This window comes from Lepus europaeus, chromosome 7 (assembly GCF_033115175.1).
Source record: "Lepus europaeus isolate LE1 chromosome 7, mLepTim1.pri, whole genome shotgun sequence".
In the NCBI taxonomy this organism is placed as follows: Eukaryota; Metazoa; Chordata; class Mammalia; order Lagomorpha; family Leporidae; genus Lepus; species Lepus europaeus.
This window is the reverse complement of record NC_084833.1, coordinates 114,373,009-114,388,348: the sequence shown is the minus strand read 5'-3', so window position 1 is coordinate 114,388,348 and position 15,340 is coordinate 114,373,009. Positions and strand designations below refer to the sequence as shown.

The following is a 15,340-nucleotide window of genomic DNA, read 5'->3' as shown; positions in this document are numbered from 1 at the left end:
CTCTCTCTCTGTAAAATTTGCCTTTCAAATTAATAAAATAAATCTTTTTTTAAAAAAAGTATACTACAAAGCTATATTGATAAAAACAGCATGGTACTGGTATTAAAAAAAAAGAAACAACAAGAGCCTATTATGGGGCCTGGCACTGAGGCGTAATAGGCTAAGCCTCTGCCTGTGGCACCAGCATCCCATACGGGCGGCAGTTCATGTCTGAGCTGCTTTACTTCCGATCCAGCTCTCTGCTTATGATCTAGGAAAGCAGTAGAAGATGGCCCAAGTCCTTGGGCACCTGCACCTGCATAAGAAACACAAAAGAAGCTCCTGGTTCCTGGCTTCAGATCGGCCCAGCTCCAGCCACGGTAGCCACCTGAGGAGTGAACCAGTGGATGGAAGACCTTTCTCTCTGCCTCTACCTTTCTCTGTCTGTAACTCTACCTCTCAAATAAAAATAAAAATCTTAAAACAAAACAAAACAAAACAAACAAACAAGAAAAACGGGGCTGGCTCTGTGGCGCAGTGGGTTAAAGTGGCTTAATGCCCTGGCCTGAACTGCCAGCATCCCATATGGGCGCTGGTTCAAAACCCAGCTGCTCCACTTCCTATCCAGCTCTCTGCTATGGCCTGGGAAAGCAGAAGAAGATGGCCCAAGTCCTTGGGCTCCTGCACCCATGTGGGAGACCCAGAAGAAGCTCCTGGCTTTGGATCGGTACAGCTCTAGCTGTTGTGGTCAAACTGGGGAGTGAACCGGTAGATGGAAGACCTCTCTCTCTCTCTGCCTCTCCTCTCTCTGTGTACTCTTTCAATCAAATACATAAATCTTAAAAAAAAAAAAACTATTATGTAACAATCAGTGTTGCTGGGCATTGAGGCTACAATGGTGATCAATACAAATAGGATCCCACCATTCAAGACGTTTGGAGTCCAATGAGGGAAACTAACATTAAGCAAGTAATTATAACAGGGAATATAGACCTAGTCTAGATGCAGCACTCGGTGGTACAGGTAACAAGGTGGTTTAGGAGAGCAAGTCAGGGAAGAAGCAGGAGACGGGAGCTGAGGATCTCTGCCAACCAATGCTCCAAGAGTTCTAGGTTTCCAGCAGGTGGATGTCTCTCGGCAGCCATCTTCTCAGTTTGTCTGCTCCTTGATGAAGTGACTGCTCAAGACACAGCTTTCAACTACCCCTGTTCACCCCTTTACTATGCCTGCATCTGTGTAAACTCTCTGCACTTACCTATTTGAGTTTGTCAACTGTTTCCTGCCAAAACCATGAGTGATCTAACCCCATAGGAAGACACTATTCACAGAAGTTGGCAGAGCTAAGGAAACAAAATAAAAGGAAATCAGGACATGCAGGTTTCAGCAACAGCAACAAATGGTTATTAACCCCAGGACAGAGAGGCAAGGATAGAAAACACATTACTAGAGCCTAGGTAAAAGCTGGAGCCTTGGAAGGGAGGACAAACAACAGGAGCTTTGCTATGTAAAGACCCAGCCTCTCCTTTTCTCCCTCTCCTGCCCTCTGTTCCTTCCCCTCCAGCCTTCTGTTGGCTAAATCCAACCTGAAGGCAGCCCCATCCAGCACTCAGGTGACCAAGTCAACAGAGGGAACCTTCTGGACTACAGATCAGGGCCAGGAAAAACTGATCTAGAGAGCCAAACAGAAAATAACCAGCTAGTCATACCTGGTTAGTTAAAGTGCCAGGATACTTTTAAAAAAGACATTGGACATCTTAAACTTTATTACAAAGTACACAAATTATTTCGGAAATATGTTTTTGATTTTAAGATGGGGCAGATTAACCCAACACACCATCTTACACATAGAAAATATCCATTAGTCTTCACTAGAGGAATCTGCATTGGTTATTATGGGTTGGCCTGGCTGAAAAGATTACATAAGGACCATAGCATTGTGAGGAAACACGGATTGTCTCTGAGGCTCTAATATTCTGCTCACAGTTCTAGAATTCTGCTCAGTTTCTTCATAGCTCTAGGGTGCCCTACACCAGGGTCCCTCTCTCCCTATATCCAGATGAACAAGTGTATCTTACTTATGGGTCTTTATCTGCTGGGATCCGCCAGAGGTGAGTCTTCTACTACCAAGGCTCTGGGTGATATGTAAGGGACATTAAGGTGTTTCAGTCCTTGAAGAAGGAGGACAGAGCTCTTAGCTACTCACACCAAGCTGACTCAGAATCAACAGTAACTCAACAAGCCCGACTCTGAAAGCTTCCAAACCAGCTGATTTCTCCTAGTTATAGTTTATGGTCGGAGGGGACCACTGGCCTGGCACAGCTCTGGTTCTACTCCTTCAGCCATGCCACATTCGTATCTGATGCTCTGTGAGAAGGGAGGATAGGCCCATGGGTTCAGAGGTACAGTGAAGATTTATCCCTCCAGCTACGTGTAAGAGATCCTGCGCAGGTAATCTGTCAAGGAAACGTAAGAGATGAGGGTGTGATGTGTCCAGAAAGCTATCTCAGAACACAGCAGGGCTTAGGTCAGAGACTTTATAAGCCTCCGCATGGCTGTGTTCCACCCACCCAGTTGTCTGCATCTCCTCTTTCAGAGTTTCTTAACCATATGGGCTGTGTTCCCTCCTGAATCCTGCAGGAGACAGAGAAGTCATGAGCTCTGAATGATTGGTGAAATCTCATTGGCCGGCGCCGTGGCTTAACCGGCTAATCCTCCGCCTTGCGGAACCGGCACACCGGGTTCTAGTCCCGGTTGGGGCGCCGGATTCTGTCCAGGTTGCCCCTCTTCCAGGCCAGCTCTCTGCTATGGCCCGGGAAGGCAGTGGAGGATGGCCCAAGTGTTTGGGCCCTGCAGCCACATGGGAGACGAGGAGAAGCACCTGGCTCCTGGCTTCGGATCAGCGTGATGCGCCGGCTGCAGCAGCCATTGGAGGGTGAACCAACGGCAAAAAGGAAGACCTTTCTCTCTGTCTCTCTCTCTCTCTCACTATCCACTCTGCCTGTCAAAAAAAAAAAAAGAAAGAAATCTCAGAGACTTAGCTGTTCGCTTTGGTAGACTTTGAAAAGTTGGCTCAGAAACATAGATACACAGCCACCAGATGGCAGTATGTGTCAGTCACACAGTAAAGCAGTAAGTCAAACTTAAGAACCAGTAAGAAATTCACATGCTTTTTCAAACCTCCTTTGTATATCAGAAACAACTCTTTGTTAAAACTTTAGTTAACTGCTGAACAACTAGTCAAGCAGATATTTATGTAACAAGTTCTTAGAATAATCACCTCCCCAAAGCCTGATTAAATCCTACCTGTTATATTCTAAAGCTGCTCTTAGAAAGTCATTGACAGGGGCTGTGTTGTGGTGTAGTGAGTAAAGCTCCTGGCATCCTATATGAGCCCCAGGTTCAAGTCCCAGCTGCTCCACTTCTGATCCAGCTCCCTGCTAATGCACCTGAGAAAGCAGCAGAAGATGACCCCATACTTAGGCCCCTGCTTCCACATGGGACACCTAGATAAAGCCCCTGACTCCTGGCTTCAAGCTGAACCAACCATGGCCATTGAGGCCATTTAGGGAGTAAGCCAGCAGGTAGAGGTCTGTCTCTGTAACTCTGACTTTCAAATAAATGAATAAATCTTTTTTAAGTCACTGATGAATACTACAAAGAACCCAGGATATATAACTAGTGCAGGATTCTTAGACTACCTCAGTCTCAAAGGTCCTGTGATTCTGCTTAGGTTTTGGCTGGGTTAGTAACTCAGCTGTTGCAGTCTACTTGTCCTCCTTTAGGTTGCTCAGTCTAATCAAAGAGGAACCAATTATTTGTGCTTTCTTTCAAATTCAAATGAAATTCACACTTGAAGAATATTTGTCTGGTAGTCATTAATGAGATGGATAACAGGTGGAAGGGATTGGCCAGAAGAATCTTGCAATTCCTAGTGTAAGATGAGGGGAAAGAAAGCAAAATTAAGTTGGTCCTTAGATAATAATGTACAAGATACTCCACAATTTATTTTATAGAACACTTGAAAACTCCATGAAGTTGGTGTAAGTAGTATGTCACGAGGAATCTCAACTCAAAGAAGTTAACCCAATAATTTTTTGATCTTAATTTATAGCAACTCTGCTTTCCCCAACTCATATGGACTGTGGACTGAATATGAGAAAGAACTCGACCTTATCAAATAAAATAATCCCTTCTAATAATTCTTGTGGGCCCATTAGGTATTTGTCATCTTCTATAGTTTATTCTGCCCAAAGTTTAACATCTTCCACCCTCAATTTAGGCTAAAATTACTCAGCCATTGGAAACTAACTGCTTTCTTCTCACTCTTCTTGCCTTTCACTCATTGAGGACCTGGAGAGAGGGTTGTGGGAGAATGCCAGTGACATGAGTGACAGTGCATTGACTTCCTGGTGCTGGCAGGGAGGCAAGTTCATTTTCCTTCAGGCACTTTTGGTTCAAGACTGAGTGATCCAACTGTGCAGTTAATATTATGTATCTTCAAACTCTTCCCTCCAATCCCAGAGGTGGTCTCTGTCCCCCATGGTCTCTTGGAGCACTTAGTTGACTTCCCCTGGCATCTGTACTATCTTCGGGTACCTGATCTAGACCCACAGGAAACCGAGGTGTGCTGAACTAGCCTCTCTCTAAAGAAACATAGTCTTTAATTCTCTCCCTCATCCCTGCCATCTCTTTTCTGTTCCTTCTCCATCCCAGGAGCATCAGGTCAGCCTGATGAGCCTCCTGGCTCTATGGATCATCAATCTTCGATTCATCAACTTTCAGGTGAATACTTTCCACTTGGAAACCCTTCTGATGCCGAGGCTTTATATGAGACATCAGGTGAGAACACTTTAATTGAGCATGGTTCCAGTGAGCATGGCACAAGCGAGCACACTTCTGGTGACCAGCCTTCAGGGGACCAGCCCTCGGGTGAAAAATCTGCAGCAGAAAAGCCTTCAGGTGAACACACTTCAACTGAACAGCCTTCAGGCGAACACGGTTCGGGTGAACAGGCCATTGTCACTTCAGGTGAACACACTTCAGGTGAACCGTCAGCTGCTCCAGGTGAACATGGTTCGGGTGAACAGTCCGCAGCCGCTGGTGAACACGGTTCAGGTGAACAGGCTGTCACTTCAGGTGAACACACCTCAGAGGAACAGGCTGCTGCTTCAGGTGAACACGGTTCGGGTGAACAAGCCGCCACTTCAGCTGAACGTGGTTCAGGTGAACAGGCCGCAACTTCAGGTGAACATGGTTCGGGTGAACAGTCTGCCGCTTCGGGTGAACAGTCTGCCGCATCAGGTGAACACGGTTCGGGTGAACAGGCCACTGTCACTTCAGGTGAACACGGTTCGGGTGAACAGGCTGCTGCTTCGGGTGAACAGGCTTCAGCTGAAAAGCCCACAATGGAACAGCCTTCAAGTGCACCAATTGCAAGCACATCCTCAGGTGAGCCACATTTGGACCAGTGCCAGTCCTTGACTTCAGGTGGGAAGTGTGGAACAGTAAAAACAACTTTAGGTCAGTGGTACAGGAAAAAGAACTGGTAATACTTCACAACAGTTCTCCCAAAGGTGCCTGCACGATAACGCCAGGAGGCATGCTCCAGGTTTTAGGGGGTGTTGAAGGCTAAACAATTTGGAGAAAGGCCTCTCTCTAAGAAAACTAGCTCAAAGCCAAAATGCCAGTAGTGCCTCCAACTCCACTCCCCACAAGAAATTATGAATACATATGCCCATGACCCCCCTGGAAGGGGCTCGGGGAAGTGCAGAGTTCTGAAGACTAACCTTTGTTAGCTTTCATCTAAACCTGCCTCTTAGACTGTGTGAAGACGTTGTGTGCAGACCCCATAGAGTTCTAGCACTGCAGCTGCTGGTTCTTTCTTTATCTTTTCTTTTTTGAACATATGAAGCATGCAGATGGTTTTGCCTGTTACATCCAGAAATAAGTTCCCAGGGCCGGCGCCGTGGCTCAACAGGCTAATCCTCCGCCTTGCGGCGCCGGCACACCGGGTTCTAGTCCCGGTCGGGGCACCAATCCTGTCCCGGTTGCCCCTCTTCCAGGCCAGCTCTCTGCTGTGGCCAGGGAGTGCAGTGGAGGATGGCCCAAGTGCTTGGGCTCTGCACCCCAGAGGAGACCAGGATAAGCACCTGGCTCCTGCCATCGGAACAGCGCGGTGCGGCGGCCGCAGCGCGCTACCGCGGCGGCCATTGGAGGGTGAACCAACGGCAAAAGGAAGACCTTTCTCTCTGTCTCTCTCTCACTGTCCACTCTGCCTGTCAAAAAAAAAAAAATAAATAAATAAATAAATAAAATAAGTTCCCAGGACAGTTGCAGTCTTCTGGCTCTTACTTAAAAGATGGTGTTCGAGAAAGGAAAACAAGACCCAAGTTTGATGCCTCAGCTATTACGGGACATAAATGCTTCATATTTCACCTGGTTACACAGCACTTTTATTATAATTTTTCAGATGACAGAATTGAGGCTAAAGTCATATTCCAAATGTCACATGCATAGAAAGTGGAAGATCTTGGATATAAACCTAGCGTTTTCTAAAGCCCATACTCTTTCTACTTCTCTATGTTCCCTGAGCTAGATGAGCAGTTGAGGTAGTAAATGAGGCAATATAGAAGCATTTTACAAAGAATAGCTCCAGTAACCTTCAATAAGGTCTGTTTGAGTATGGAGAGTATTGCACACTTGTTACAGGGTTTGCAGAGCTAGAACATTCAAACATAGTTTACCATTTAGTCAAATTGACTCTTTAAAGTGTTTGTGCCTTGTGGGTAGGAGTATGAAAGGGAGCCAGTCACACAATGCATTGTTCCTATTAAGTCAGACATGACAGAATCATAGATGTCTAGGAAGCCACTGGGGTACGGGTTGGAGTAAGTCAGTATGAGACAAATTTGAGATTCATCAGCAATGACAGCCATAGACAAAGCGGTGAGAATAAGGAGTTTCCCTGACACCAAAAAAGAATATGCACCAAGAGACACAGGGTCTCAGGTCCCTAATAAGGATCAAGAAATCAGTGTGTTGGATCCAGGCTATCTACTGTCCTTCATGCCTCCCCAGATGTGTGACTCACACCTGGCCCATAAAGAAATGTCATCAGGTATATCTTAAATTTTTCAGTTGCAGTAGATTGCCACACGTGTGCTTTCATGAATGATCAAGGAAAATGTCTTCGTGGAGAGGGAGTCTGCACCACTCAGAATTCCCAGCAGTGTATGCTAAAGAAGATCTTTGAAGGTATGTGGGGACTTCATGAGGCAATTTTTTGTCAGAGAATACATCAAGCAACTTAAGAACTGCTAGGGGGCAGTAGCATGACAGGGCCTAAGGAGGGATCAAGGGACTTGGAGAATCACTCTTATCTTTCAGAGATTAAGAGCAGAATCCTATCAGCACAGCTCTAGCCCTTGCAGCCATCTGGGGAGTGAACCAGCAGATGGAAGACCTCTCTCTCTGCCTCTGCCTCTCTGTGTAACTCTTTCAAATAAATAAAATAAATCTTAAAAAAAAAAAAGAGTAGAATCTTAGGTACTTATGGAGAAGCAGAGGCCCTTTCCCAGCAGGTCTAAGATTTTCTGAAAGGAGGCAAGGAGACTGGCCCTCTCTCCCCTTTAATGAAACATGTGACTTGCCTTTTGAGGCACTGAGACCTTGACTGTAAGCTCAGGACTGTTTCTATCTTGTCCTTCATGGCTACATGTTCCTAGCACCTAGCACAATGTCCATGCATTTAGTAAATATTGGATGAATAAATATTGACTGAATAAAGTAATAAACAATGGTCAACAAATCTACACTCACAGGTGGTCAGACTTGTCTGTGTATATTCCTATACTTCTCTACCCTTACACTCCTCATTTCTACAATAAGACATCTTGGGGGGGGGGTGGTGTTTGGAGCAGTGGTTAAGACACTGCTTGGCAGCAGAAGATGGCTTAAGTTCTTGGGCCCCTACCTCCCATGTGGGTAACCAGGATGGGGTTTCTGGCTCCAGGTTTCAGACTGACTTACCCCCAGATGTTGTAGCCAGCAGATGAAGATCTGTGTGTGTGTGTGTGTGTCTCCCTCTCTCTCTGTAACTCTGCTTTTCAAAGAAATAAATCTTTGGGGCAGCCACTATGGCACAGCATAAGCTGGCAACTGCAATGCCAATCTCCCACTTTGACTCCAGCACTACACTTCAAATCCAGCTTCCTGCTAATGTACCTGGGAAAGCAGTGGAAGATGGCTCAAATACTTGAGCCCCTGCCACCCATGTGGAAGACCCAGATGGAGTTCCAGGATCCTGGCTTCTTGGCTGGCCCAGCCCCCACTGGTACAGCCATTTGGGGAATGAATTAACAGATGGAAGATCTGTGTGTGTATGTGTGTTCCTCTCTCTCTGTTACTTTCAAAAAAAAGATACTTCTTGGGATGCCCACATCTGATACTGGCGTCCCTGGTTAGAACCCCAGCTCCACTCTAATTCCAGCTTCCTGCTAATGCACACCCTGGGAGCCAGCAGATGATGATGGCACAAGTACCTGGGCCCCTGCCACCCAAATGGCAGACTTGGATTGGGTTCCAGGCTCTTGGCTTCAGCCTGATCCAGCTCTGGCTATCCAGGCATTTGGAGAATGAGCCAGAAGGTAGAAGATCTCTGTCTCTCTGTCTCTCTGCCTTTCAAATAAATATTTGAAAACTTAAAAATAATAAAATAAAGGTCGGCTCCATGGCTCAACAGGCTAATCCTCCGCTTTGCGGCACCGGCACCCTGGGTTCTAGACCTGGTCGGGGCACCGGATTCTGTCCCGGTTGTCCCTCTTCCAGGCCAGCTCTCTGCTGTGGCCAGGGAGTGCAGTGGAGGATGGCCCATGTGCTTGGGCCCTGCACCCCATGGGAGACCAGGAGAAGCACCTGGCTCCTGCCTTCGGATCAGCGCGGTGCGCTGGCCATTGGAGGGTGAACCAACGGCAAAGGAAGACCTTTCTCTCTGTCTGTCTCTCTCACTGTCCACTCTGCCTGTCAAAACTAAAAAATAAATAATAATAATAATTATAAAAAAATAAGAGATCTTGGTTACTTTCATCCTATGAACCACACTGCCTGACCCTCCTTGTAGTTGATGGTCTCTTGTTTGAAATGCAATCTTCCAGTCTGCAAGCTGTGACATTGGCCTTCTACTCCCCTCAGATTCCAGTTTGCTGATTGCAGATCTTGGGATTTAACCTCCAGAATATGTGTGAGCCAATTCCTATAGCCATTCTCTCTCCCTCTCTGTATTTATTTATATGTTGGCATAACAACACATATAACATGTATATTTATAGTCACTCTAAGAGAGCAGTAAAACGTATAGTGTGTAGACTATGTAAGCCAGTCACATAGCCATTTATTGTCACCAAGGAGTATGCATTGTAAAAAAAGATGCAATCATGCCCACATTTCTACGTGTGCCTTCACTCATCCCCCATCATCTAATAAATATAAATGTCACATACCATGAATTCTTACAGAAGGATTAATCAAACACAGACTGTGTAGATTGTGGTCTAAAATAAGATAGGTGAAATAACATCACAAACGATAAAATGGTGTCATAGGAAAGCACACATAAAGCTCTGGGAGTTTAGGGGAAGGCAAGATGTGAGGTGCAGGAAGGTCCGTGGAGGAAGTGGTATTTGGACAAGGTTTTGAGGGAACTCAGCATTGTGGTGCAGTGGGTTAAGCTGCTGTTTGCCATGCCAGCATCCCATACTGGAACGGCAGTCCAGGTCCCAGGTATTCTGCTTCTGATCCAGCTTCCTGCTGATATGCCTGGGAAGCCAGCAGAAAATGGCCCAAGTACATGGAGCTCTGCCACCTATGTGGAGACCCAGAGCTCCTGGCTCCTGGCTTTAGCCTGGTCAAGACTTGGTGGTTGCAGCCATTTGTGGAGTGAACCAGCAGATGGAAGACCTCTCTCTCCCCCTTCTATCCCCCTCTACCCTTCCCTCCCCCCCTCCTTCTCCATCTCTCTGTTGTTCTGCCTTTCAAATGAACAAATAATCTTTTAAAACAGAAAGAAAGGCTTTGGGGGATATTTACAGATTGTTCAGTGGCTGTACCTGAGCAGCTTTTAAAAGATCCCAATGCTCTGGCTGCATCAAAACAATCAGGATCTCTGGGAACGGAATTCAGGCATCAACTGACAGAGGTTTGGAGAAGGTGGTACACACATATACAATGAAAACGAGCCAATTTGAAGAGGAAGCCAATGAGTTTCATTTTGGAAACAGTTTTAGATGTCCTTAGCACCATGGAGATGACATTCAGTTAGTTGGAAATGGGAGAATTGAACTTGAGAGGACAGAGTAAATATCCCCAGAGGAGTAGACAGAATACTAGGAAAGATCATGTCAGAGACAGAGTCAAGAAAAGAAAGGGCACAGTCAACAGCACCATGTGCGTGGCCAAGAAGAGTCCCGAGAAAGGGCACAGAATTCGATGGGTGGACCTAAAGTGACCTTTGAGAGGGAAGTTTCAGCACAGTGGGGTGTCGATTCAGAGTACTAGGGGCCAACATGTGAATGGGAAGGAAGTTAAGGTGAGGGTAGCCAGCTCTCTGGAGAAGCATGGGGGGAGAGGTAGGACGGTAGCATAGCCCAAGAATATTTTTGAGTTTGAAGGAACTTGAACATGTTTATAAATGAAAATGGAGACCATGGAGAAGAAGACATTAAAGAAAGGAATGGGAAACCCATGGGAGAAAGGTCCTAGAGGAGGCAGACAGAAGGGAAGTGCAGGAAGAATATCTAAGTGGAGGTCTTGGCCATCCCTGCGTGGCGACATGGGGACTATGGATAACGGCTACAGTTGCAGGAGGAAGCCTTCTGCTCACACAGTCTGTCTCTTCTCCTTTCAGGTGGAAAACTCCAATTCATGGTTCAAGGGTGTGAGAACTTGTGCCCATCTATGAACCTCTTCTCCCATGGAACCAGGATGCAAATTACATGCTGCCGGAATCAATCTTTCTGCAACAAGGTCTAGAAGCCTATGCCCTTGTTGCTTGCTCTGACTCAGGCAGCACGAGGCCTTCATCGCCCTACTCAGCTCATTTATATTTTGTTTCTTCCTCAGCCAACAGATAATCACATCTCTCTCTGCCTGAGCATCAGACAGGATGCTTCCAAATATCTCTCCTTTCCTGTTCTTCTCTGTCCTATCTTCCCTTCTCCCCCTCTCACAATACCGGATTTACTTTTTAAATAAATTCTACATGATTAAAGAACCACAGGCTCCAGAAAGACTTACTCCCATCAGTTCGGTGGCTGGGTCAGCCTGAGCTTCCTTCCACCCCACACACTAAAATGGGTGCATTTTGTTACCATTCTACATTTGTGAGAGTGAAGTGGTCACCTAGGACAGCAACAAAAGAGGAGTGCAGGGTATGTATTATCTTTTACAATGCTTAAACAACGTCGTAAGTACTTTTCTCTGCCACCCCCTTCCCCTTGTCTTACAGTATTTCCCCTTCCACTTATTATGATATGCAAACCTCAACCCTTCCTTGGCTCATGAGTTTTTACTCATTAATAGTTTACAACATAATGATAATGATAAAATTATTTCACTTTACTTATTTGCTATATAAATACCCAGCACTTTACTTATTTGCTATATAAATACCCAGCAGTTCATAGTGATTAAGTCTCTTTCGTGTATGTTACCGGATCATCTGCGCAGCTTAGAGGAATATAAGTGGAAATAATAAACGGTCTCTCACCTTAAGGCGTTTTCACGTATGATGGTCCCATTACATCCTCAGAAAAGAGCTCTGTTGGGTAGCTAGAAAAGACAATATTATACTTATTTTATAAATAAGGAAATGTGACACAAAGATGTTTATTTTTTCATGCTCCATGTTCTAAGTTTACCAAGTTTACAAGAGCTAGCGACAGCCAGAACCAGATTTCAAAACCCAATCTATAAAATCTCAATCTGATCTCTTCTCTCACATAGCCAGAAACTAATCCTATCCTCCTGCCCAAGCCCAGCTCCTTCCAGGCAGGGCTCCTAATACCTCTGTTGAAAGGCTCCTGAGCTCAGCCGCATGGTCTTAGATGTTTAGCTGTTTGGCCTAGGAGTTAAGATACCCATATCTCATTTCAAGGTGCCTGGGTTCAGTGCCTGCCTCCTGATTCTAATGCAGATTCTGTGGTGCAGCACTAGTGGCTGAAGTATTTGGGGCCCTGTCACACCTGTGGGAGACCTGCATTGAATTCCTGGTTCCCAGCTTCAGCCTGGCCCAGTCCCAGTCATTGTGGGCCATTGAGGAGTGAACCAGTGGATGAGAGCTCTTTATCTATGTTATCAAATTATTTTAAAAAAATTAATGACTATTTGAAAGTTCTTTCAAAAGAATTAAGAAGAAGTCACCCCTAATAATAGTAGGTGAGATGTGTACGTTTGTGCCTCACAGTCCACACATCGCAGAGTGACAAAAAGCCAGTCTAATTGATTGCAAGAACACAGCCTGGAACTGGCAGAGCAGCTGCAAAGAACAGAACCATAAAGGGAATAAACCCAAACTTGTTGGGATTTCACTGACTCCTGTAGGCTTGACAACAATAGCAGCTAGAAAAACTGAGCAGAGATTTTAGCTGAGTCTACAAAGGTGACAGTTTGTGTTCAGGTCCTCCAAGTTAACGATCCACTAGAATGAAAATCTACATGCTTTAGAGGAACATACAAAGTCCAGAATCTCCACAGCTAACCATTCACTATGTCTACTATGTAATAAAAAAGTATTAGACCTAGAAAAAACAGCCAAAAAAAAAAAAAAAAAAAGAAAAGAAAAAGAAAAAGCAATCAGTACACCCTGACCCCCAAAGGAACCAGATACAGGGCTTAGTGAATAAAGGCAAAAAGCATCTACTGAAGATGTGTTCAAGAACCTAAAGCAAAATAGTGTTATGTGAATTAATAGGCAATTTTAACACAGACACTAAAGCTATGAAAAACAGCAAATGGAAATTTTAGATCTGAGTACAAGAACTGGAAATCAATCACTAGGTAGTTTAACAGCAAATTACAGACCTCTTAAGAAGTCAGCAGAAGCTGGCACTGTGGTGTGGTGGGTTAAACCACAGCACCTGTTGTGCTGTCATCCCATATTGGCTTTGCTTCGAGTCCCGGCTGCTCCACTTCTGATCCAGCTCCCTGCTAATGAGCCTGGGAAGGCAGCAGAAGGTGGCCCAAGTTCTTGGGCTCCTGCACCCACATGGGAAACCCAGACGAAGCTCCTGGCTCCTGGTTTCAGATGGACCCAGTTCCAGTGTTGTGGCCACTTGGTGAGTGAATCAGCAGATGGAAGATCTCTGTCTCTCGCCCTCTCTCTGTAACTCTGCCTTTCAAATAATTAAATAAATTAAAAAAAAAAAAACTCAGCAAATTTGAAGATAGATCAATAGTAAATATCCAATCTGATGAACCACAGTACCAGCCCCTCTATCAATCTTATATCTACATTTGCATCTATAATTTACTCATATTTGTATACACATATTATATAGAAACACACACATAATATCAAAATATACAATATATAAACTGGAAAGGCATACGGTTCTTTGACTACCCAGGAAGAAGAAAGATGACTTCAGGCTTCAACAGGTAATGCATAGTATAAATCCTATACAGTATTTAATCCTCAAAGAAATGGAAACTACATAGTATTGTGTAGCCCCAAACTAGGAGAGAAAGAATAAATAATTTTTAAAAAATATCAAGTAAGACAAAATAATTGCAAAATAAGACACAAGGGAAAAAAAGAATGTAAATCCATTTGGAACCAAAAGTAAGATGACAGAAATAAATCCAGGGGCTAGCGCTGTGGTGCAGCAGGTTAAAGCCCTGGCTTGAAGTGCCAGCATCCCATATGGGTGCTGGTTCTAGCCCTGGCTGCTCCTCTTCTGACCCAGCTCTCTGCTATGGCCTGGGAAAGCAGTGGAAGATGGCCCAAGTCCTTGGGCCCCTGCACCCATGTGGGAGACTCAGAGGAAGCTCCTGGCTCCTGATCAGTGGAGCCCCAGCCATTGCAGCCATCTGAAGAGTGAACCAGCAGATGGAAGACCTCTGTCTCTGTGTCTCTACCTCTCTGTGTAACTCTGTCTTTCAAATAAATAAAATAAATCTTTAAAAAAATTAAAAAAAGAAATAAATCCAAACATATCAGTAATTATGGTGAATGCAAATGGAATAATGACCCCATTAAAAGACAAAGGCAGGGCTGGTGCTATGGTGTAGCAGATAAAGCTGCCGCCTACAGTGCTGGCATACCATATGGGCACTGGTTGAGTCCAGGCTGCTCCACTTAGGGAGTGAACCAGCAGACAGAAGACCTCTCTTTCTGCATCTCCTTCTCTCTCTGTGTAACTCTGACTTTCAAATAAATAAATAAGTCTTTAAGAAAAAAAACTGGATCATAGTGATACAATCAGCAAATCTGGACTAGGGAAAATCAGCAAGACTCTTCAACTAATAAAATGCAAGGAGAAAAAAAGAAGGGGCAGTAAGAATAGGGAATTCACAGATAAGAGCAACTTAAAAGACAATGAATTGATTGCTAAGTAGGCATTACTTGGGTCCTGATTAAAAACCAAACTAAAAAATAAGAACTGGGCAGTAGGCATTGGCCTAGCTCTTAAAGACACCACTTGGAGTATCCACATCCCAATTAAGAGTACCTGGGTTTATGTCTCTGCTCCACTCCTGATTCCAGATTCCTGCAGATGTGTACTCTGGGAGACAATGTTGACTCAAGTGGTTGGGTCATGTCCACCCATCTGGAAGACCCAGATTGAGTTCCTGGCTCCTGGTTTCAGTGGGCATTTGGGAAGTCAACTGGTAGATGGGAGGTATCTTTGTTTCTTTCTCTGTCTCTCTGAAGACAGAGAAGGGAAGGGAAGGGAAGGGAAGGGGAGGGGAGGGAAGGGGAGGGGAGGGGAGGGGAGGGGAGGGAGGGGAGGGAAGGGGAGGGGAGGGGAGGGGAGGGGAGGGGGGCGGAGGGGAGGGGAGGGGAGAGAAAAGAAAGGCGGGAAGGGAAGGGGAAGGGGAAGGGAATCCAATTTCAGAAGGATTATATATCTAAATGATTAAAAAAAAAACTATAAAGGTTTTTAAGATAATATACGTGAAAACCTCCATGATCCTGGAGTAGAGAATGAGTCCTTCAGTAGGAAATGAAAACACTAGCTGGGGCAGGAGTTGTGGGACAGCAGTTTAAGCTGCTGCTTAACAGAGTACCAGTTCAAGTCCTGGCTGCTCCCCCACTGCAGATTCAAATTCCTGCTAATGTGCCTGGGAGGCCCTAGATGATGACTCA

General features: G+C 45.2%; 1 protein-coding gene and 1 long non-coding RNA gene across 2 annotated transcripts; one reads left to right on the top strand and one right to left on the bottom strand.

Annotated features, from left to right (window-relative positions):
- The first annotated feature begins 2,035 nt into the window (after window positions 1-2,035).
- Window positions 2,036-11,004, top strand: ACRV1 (acrosomal vesicle protein 1). Its single transcript, XM_062198453.1, has 5 exons — window positions 2,036-2,087; window positions 4,693-4,977; window positions 5,074-5,289; window positions 7,123-7,233; window positions 10,880-11,004. The coding sequence occupies exons 1-5, from the start codon at window positions 2,036-2,038 to the stop codon at window positions 11,002-11,004; spliced, it is 789 nt and encodes a 262-aa protein (XP_062054437.1).
- Window positions 11,005-11,724: 720 nt separating this feature from the next.
- LOC133764768 (uncharacterized) lies at window positions 11,725-14,883 on the bottom strand. Its single transcript, XR_009866467.1, has 3 exons — window positions 14,703-14,883; window positions 13,054-13,360; window positions 11,725-11,802 (listed from the first exon to the last, which is right to left on the bottom strand). It is a non-coding gene; the product is annotated as an uncharacterized LOC133764768 (long non-coding RNA).
- Between the last annotated feature and the right edge of the window lie 457 nt (window positions 14,884-15,340).